The sequence below is a fragment of the Atta cephalotes genome (assembly GCF_000143395.1).
Source record: "Atta cephalotes unplaced genomic scaffold scaffold00009, whole genome shotgun sequence".
NCBI lineage: Eukaryota > Metazoa > Arthropoda > Insecta > Hymenoptera > Formicidae > Atta > Atta cephalotes.
Window position 1 is genome coordinate 4,474,867 of NW_012130073.1, and position 7,540 is coordinate 4,482,406.

The window sequence follows — 7,540 nt, forward strand, 5'->3', positions numbered from 1 at the left end:
AATTTATTCATTGCGTATTTACTTTTTCTTTATTTTAATTTGTTTTCTTTATTTTTATACGCAAAATTATTTATCAAAATTAAACTTTTCATTTAATATATCTATTTTATTAATATTTAATAAAAATAGTATCTATAAAGATTTTGTTAGACAGTTTACAGATTATATTAATTTAAACTTTTTTTATTCGTACATTCATAAAGTGTTTGTAGTATAATAATTATTTAAATAGTGTAAAAATTATTTTCATGTGCTTCTTACGATTACCAAACCGTAGTGATTTTACTCAAGAGAGTGATTAAGCATGTTTTCTACATCTTGATCTGAAATTAGTGAACGAGGAAGTATGATCTGTGCGATTTCCATGTCAGGTACAAATGGCTGACAGTGTCGTCTTCTATGAAAAATGTGCTTTGCACATGCAATCCTTTAATTATTTTAACCATCTGGGATCTAGACACAGATTGCATTAAGGTTATATCTATATATAAATTTGAGATATGTTTGCGAATAAGCTTTTGTCCACAAATTGTTGTGATATGTTATTATTTTAACATAATACCTTCCTTTTTGTAATATTGTAACAATTATAACTTTATAGTTTAAGTTTAAATAATAAATTGTGTTACTGTTACTATTGCGTGATGCTAGTTAAAAAGTTATGATGCATTTATTTCTCCCAAAGCAGAAGAGAAATCTGATATTCTTGAATAACGTAATAACAGTCGATGCTAATTGGGGTCTCGTTAAGGGACAAAGAAAAATCCTTTTCTTTTATACAATTGCATTGGATTCGTTCTAATCAATTCCGTTTATGAATTATACTCTCTCTATTTTCAGCATTGTTTAATTCATTGTAACGTAAATTAGTAAGTAAAAATCCCAAATAAACATTTCATTATTTTACAGAATCTAATTTTCCTTTACAATTTTTTTCTAAATAGAATAAAGACTTTTTATTGCAAGGCAGTTAAGTGCATTTTATTAAAAGATAGTGAGTATTTTTAAAACGTTTCAGTTTATCATCATTGAATCGTTGAGAGATAATGGTATCGTCATGTAGTCGTGTTATAGTACATTGGAAATGAAGAAAATAATGTGCTGAAAGAAGCGTTGTCAATCTGATAAATATCGCGTGTCACTACTGCACTCATAAATATATATTAAGTTGCACTGTAATGTATACTTCTTTGAATTGCGTTAGTATATGAAAAATATGTTATCGATCGCATTTATAAATAAATGCGTTACATTTTGTTGGAATAGAAAATCGGGATAATGAACCATATAGCAGCAATGTGGTATATTATTTCATCTTTAATTAAATAATGGGATAGTAAAGAAGGGAATTACCATGTATGAAATGTATAATTGTAATGGCAGTGCTCTTTGATGGAAACCATGTACAGTCAATTTCAACATATTACGGTGCAAGCATATTAAATATTATACGCCTATGTGTGTTTGATCTTTCAGTTAAAATTAATTTGATCATCATATGCAATAGTCCACTATGTAAATGATAGATGTTTATAGAACATATGACGTATATATTGTATATATTATTATTGTACATTATATTTAATTTAATATTTAGCTAATTGAACATCGCGTTCTATTGGAAAAATTTTTTTTTTATAAACGCAGCTTTCAGCGTAATAATATAAATCTTATTCTTTCTCGTAAACATCGCGTTTCAATACGTATTGATATGTATTATACAATAGCATGATTGTTATGGGCTTTGAAAGAAAAGATGTAAAACAAATAAAATCATAATATTTTGTTATTATTATTATCGTCAAAATCCTAATTAATTTGTCGCAGAAATAAAATTAAATATCTCTAAACGCGTATAAAATTGTACATCAGCGTAGTTACTATTTTGTCATCATTTATATTTAAATATTATTTATGTTTTTATATATATATATGCAAGTACTAAAAACATTTAAAATAGTTTTGCTTAATGATGATATTTTCATTCGTAAGAAAATGTATTTATTTGAAGTAATGAAAATCGCATTTTTGGTCAGATGAAATTTCAAGTAGAACAAGTAATTCCCTGGCGGTGTGGCGGTTCGTTTGTCGAGGTCAAATGTTTTTAACTCCTAGATTTATGTGTAAAAAAAAATGCTTCATAAATTCTAAAAGGAGGAAAAAAGAATACAAATATAAAAAGATTATTGCAATAATTGTTGCTGTTTAATGTATTACAACATTGTAATATTATTAACGTTATTTCAATGCGATGCATGATAGTATTGACGTCGGAATGCTATTGATCGAGTACAAGGCATGACTGGTAGAAATTAAATTTCTTATGTGGAATCTTAATATGCATATATGTACCACAGAAAACAGTAATTTAGAATGAGATTTTATATAGCGATGATCGGGTCAACCTGCATAACGACGTCTGCGCGTGCACAATAATATGAGTTGCGTTCGCAATTGAAGGAAATCATACGCTTCGCGTTATAATTTATTATACAGAGCTAATAATTAATTTTCTCAAGAACCGTTGCAGCGCAGTTATATGAAAATAAAATATACGCGCGCAAATTATGTCAACTTTTCTTTCTTTCTCTTTCTTTCTTCCTCTTCAGTTATACGCAAGCAATTAAACGACAAATATTGTTCCCTATTCATAGCATTTACACAACTGGCATTGTACGTTTTCTGTAACGGCCACATTTTCTAGGACATAATCATAAATATAAAACATGGAGTCCGCCATGCTACACGCAAAGGGAGGTTTTTTGCGTTTTATTTGTTTGACCTTGACAATACTATCACGGTTATTTGCAAAAAAATATTTATTATCGACAGTAATACTTCGATAAATCTTAAGCAGTGCTTACCATATCAGTAAGGCTTAAACATGCGATACAATATTGCTTGCAATGATAACAATTTTAATCGTTTTACCTGCTATAATATAAAAGATTTGTTTCTTACTTTTCGTATACCTAGTCGTAAATTTTACTTTACTTAATCTACTTTAAGAAAAAGATTTATAAGACATGACCAAATAAAAAGAGAATTTATTTCAAGATTTAATCATAAATTTTAGTATCAAAACTTAAAAACATGTAAGCTTAAAAGAAAATGTTTTCGCGAATATCCGAATATTTAATATTTTTATTTTATTACGATTTTTCAGGATGTCCGAAAGATGACTAGATATTGAGGAGGAGAAGGCGCAGTAGCTTTGAAGGTTGCTGCCGCCTCGGTTTGGTGGAATGGAGATGAACGGCACCGAAAGCAGCCTGAATGGCACCGAGGTCAATCGCACTTCCGCACCGATCTTCACCATCGGCACAGATTTCATCACGCAATGGTAAGAGCGCGGATCTTTTATTCAGAACGAACAGATTGGTACATAACTGCGGAAACGACCATGTGCGAAACTATAAATGGAATATGGCTTTCCACATGTGAGGTAGTCCTTTGGGTTTTTACAAATTTTAGCATATAGACAACAAGCTGCATGGTTACAATTTCTATTTGCATACAGCCATCACACTGATGCGCAGACGTTAGATTATTTTGCGTGTATTAATATAATTTTAATGTAGCAAAATATAGATTGCTGAATTAAAAATTTCCATAAGATGTTGGATTTTAATTATGACACAGTACAATCATGTTTGCGTTAATCTTTCAGGAAATCTGTAATTGTGCTAAAGGCAACGTCATCGAAATTGTATTTGTGGAAGAAATAATAATAAAAGCTAAGCTAAAAAAGATATGTTTAATATTTATATTTATTAGTAATAAAGCTCATAAAATTTAAAAAACAAAAAAATAAAAAGGCTACGAGCTATATTTATTTTAAACATTAAATTTATTTTTTGTTTTTCTCTTATACAAAATTTTTATTTAACATTATTATAAAAGTAGGGTACGGAAACTAGTTTTTATACTTCTTGCATGCTTTTTCGTGGCTACAACGGATTGCTCTCAAATCCTTTTTGTTGACGTGTACTTGCACTGTGTAATCATTCGCTCCATCGATCTTTAACATCCCCAAAGGATTTTGTGCTACGGGAAATAGGATAGACAGATCGATGGCACAAAGACAATATTAATAAGATAATAGTAACTGACGTTATTAATTGGTTCACCGATTTATTGTACATTCTCTGTATTGTATACATATATATATTAAGAGAATAATGTAAATTTATTTATTTATATATATAATATAGATATAAATCACGAAGTAACCTTAATCTTGTCCTAAAAAATCAAGATAACGTATATATTAAAATTATTTATTGACTTATATATATTAGCAAATACATTATTCTCTTGTAAATAACATTAATCATTTAATTTTTCAAAAATATAACAATTATAATAGCGTCAACTTTGCAATGGATATATTACATACTTAATAAATTTTTGTTATAATTTATTTGTTTTAATAAAGATGCGTGTCTTTTATTCCTCACGTAGCGCAATCACATATCAGTTGCCGTAATCAAATCTTATGAGATAATGGTAGTCCATTTAACGTAAATGCACGGCCATCTGATTAGATTTGTGAGACTGTCCTCGCGAAAGAGCACGAGAATGAGAGGTTTGTTACTGTAAACGCATTTAAACGCGTTTAGATGAGTGATTCATCATTTGGCGGAATGACCTTCTTGAATTCCAAGCGACTTTGCCAAGTTGCCGTTACCTCTCTGGGACTGTTCATTATCGAGGGGTAATAACATCACGCGGCGCTTCTTATACAGTCAACGGTCACCGTTTGTGTTCCCTACTTCGTTGGGAATATCAAGGCTAAAGGAAATGAACTTTCATTAGGGACAAAATTGAAGTAAAAAAATTCCCTCGAGAAGTCACCCTCTTCTCAAGGCAAGATTTTTCTTCGAGTTCTTTCCCATTTTAATCACGTCGAATAGCCAAATGATCATCATGAATTCTTAAAATTGTTAAAATTATTTTTTTATACAATTTACATAATAATTTGCATAATAATTAAAATTTATTAAAATTCCTGAAATAATCAGTTTCTATAACTTTATCTATATATTTAACTTAAAAATATATTTAACTTAAATTAAAGTTAGAAATTCTTCTTAATCGTGATGTAGAAATACTTTAAAATAGGCCTGTCCAATTTGAGCTCCGGAGCCAAAACGCAAAGCCATCGACGCAAAAAAATTCAGTGAGTGTGAGTAAGATTTCGGGGACGCGGAGATCCGATTGACACTTTATAGTCCCCGAAATCTTACCCGCGTTGAATTCTTTTTTGTGTCGATGGCTTTGCGTTTTGGCTCCGGAGCTCAAATTGGACAGGCCTGCTTTAAGATGTATTAACAAAAAAGAGATATTTATTGTTCTATTTCATAATTATAAGTACGAGTTGCGTACCTACTTTCGAAAACTATCGCGAAAAATATGTTAAATATCTGCAATTCATTCTTTTTTTCATCTTTTTCTACAATCTGAATTTTTGAAATTATTAAAGATCATTTAATTTATAATGTTATATATTGTTAGTTTCCTTGAATGCATAAATACGTTTGACGTGATGACATTTCAAGACAAGCAACGATTGGTACAACAGCCATTTGTACACATCATAATCGACATTTTACGCAAAGTCGATTTACACGATCGAACTTTCATCACCGTATGCACCGCGTTTATACAATAGTTTGAAATAGTCTATATAGTTACCGCGTGCATATGATAGCAGAGGTATTTGCGGAGCTGACGGATAAAACTCGCATAAACCAATCCGGGCCAAATTGCATCCTTGACCTAGCAGGGCCACGATAATCTGGCAATGCGACGGGGTGAAGCACGCAGCTAAGTTAGTTGATGGGCTACTTGGCCGAATACGTCAGGCACGATTGTATGAACGTCGTTATTTAACGAAAGAAAAAGTCGTGCAACGACATGGAATCACGCAAGCAATGTCGAACGGCTTGTTGGCGCGCACGCGATTGAGGTGAAAATTTCGAATGTTGCGTGAGCCAACAACGTCGACCACGGCAAAAGTCGTTCACTAGAGCAGATTCAATGTATGTCACAGCATACGCGAAATCTTCGCGTCAATTGAGAGGGAATGCTTTACTTAAGACGGAAGGAAATATGATAGATAGCGTTCTAATTTGTAGAGTGAAATAGATTTTAATTAATGTGTAATTAATGTAAAATTTTAATTGTACACAGTATTGATAGTAAATTAGAAAAGAATTGATAAAATTTTGTTTAAAAGATAGATGACAATATTTACTATTTTTAAATCAGTATATTTATAATTATGTAACATCTATTATATTATATATACATATATATAGTATATTATATATACGTTAACATACATATATCAATATAAGTTTTGTCAATGTAAAGTTAACATACGTCAATGTAACATTTGCAATATTTAATAACCTCATCATAGTAAACGGATCGAAATCGAAAATGCTTTTATATACATAAAACGGATATATTATGAAGTTTGTGACATGTTGGGTTACATTTCCCGGAAATATCGATTTCCATCGTAACTGGTCGAAATGACAGACTGATATTTTGTACCTTTTTTGTAACGCGAAATGTAACGTAAGAACAATTCTTCTGTTATTATCTACATTTATTAATTCCCTTTATGATAAAATTCAATTGATCTCTATCTGAATGCCTATTATTTTAAGATTGAAATAATCTATGTGTCTTATACTTTTCATTTTATTGATTTGATATTGAATGTATTGTATTAAATAAACATTAATTTCTAATTAATAATTTAATAATGTTTGAAATAAATAGCAATATAAAGACGTAGAAAAAAACCTATAAATTGATTAAAAGTAGAATCTAGCACTGTCATCTAGATTTTTGCTAGTTTTGTTCTAATTTAATTTGTTATAAAATTAATATTTTACGTTATATTAAAAATAGTATTTTACGTAAACCATATAATCTAAACATAATGATTCTTTGCAACATTTAGCATTATTTTAGCATTAATGATAAAATAAACATGCATTAAATAATAAATCTATAAATAACTGGAATTGGTCAATATTATTGCAGAAAAATTTAACAAAATATAAGAAAGAGAGAGAAGGAAAAAACGGCTTTGAGAGATACAGTAGGTAAAATATAGCGAGTCGATGGCATTCGGTATTCCTATCTTTTAGCGCGACGACGTTGCATGTTAAAATGGAACAGAGCCATTAAATGAATCGACTGTTGCATCCAACACGAGGCGGATGCTATTGTTTCGTTTAACTGTGTGAATGACACTCTGTAAAAGCGCGACTGGTAATGTACCGTCTAACTAGATGATGCATGCGATTAACACTGCGCTATTATAATGCGGCGATCAATTGTCGTATTACTTTCTGTTCCCTAAGGAATTCTAGTTATCCTGGTTGAGAGAGAAGAGGGTCGTTCATTCTATTTTTATTTTGTTTTGATTCTTCATGCGAAATATACAACATTATTAGAATTCTCGAAATAACACTTTTACTTTATATAAATATGATTTTCTTTCCTCTCTCTCTCTCCC

The 7,540-nt window shown here is 30.3% G+C and overlaps 1 protein-coding gene across 1 annotated transcript in view; it reads left to right on the top strand.

The window, feature by feature from the left end:
• Positions 1 to 3,245: 3,245 nt before the first annotated feature.
• LOC105627570 (probable muscarinic acetylcholine receptor gar-2) overlaps positions 3,246 to 7,540 on the top strand; it is a 20,121-nt gene continuing 15,826 nt past the window's right edge. Inside the window, exon 1 of the mRNA XM_012208852.1 lies at positions 3,246 to 3,343. Within this exon, the coding sequence (XP_012064242.1) occupies positions 3,246 to 3,343 (98 nt within the window). The remainder of the gene's footprint in view (positions 3,344 to 7,540) is intronic.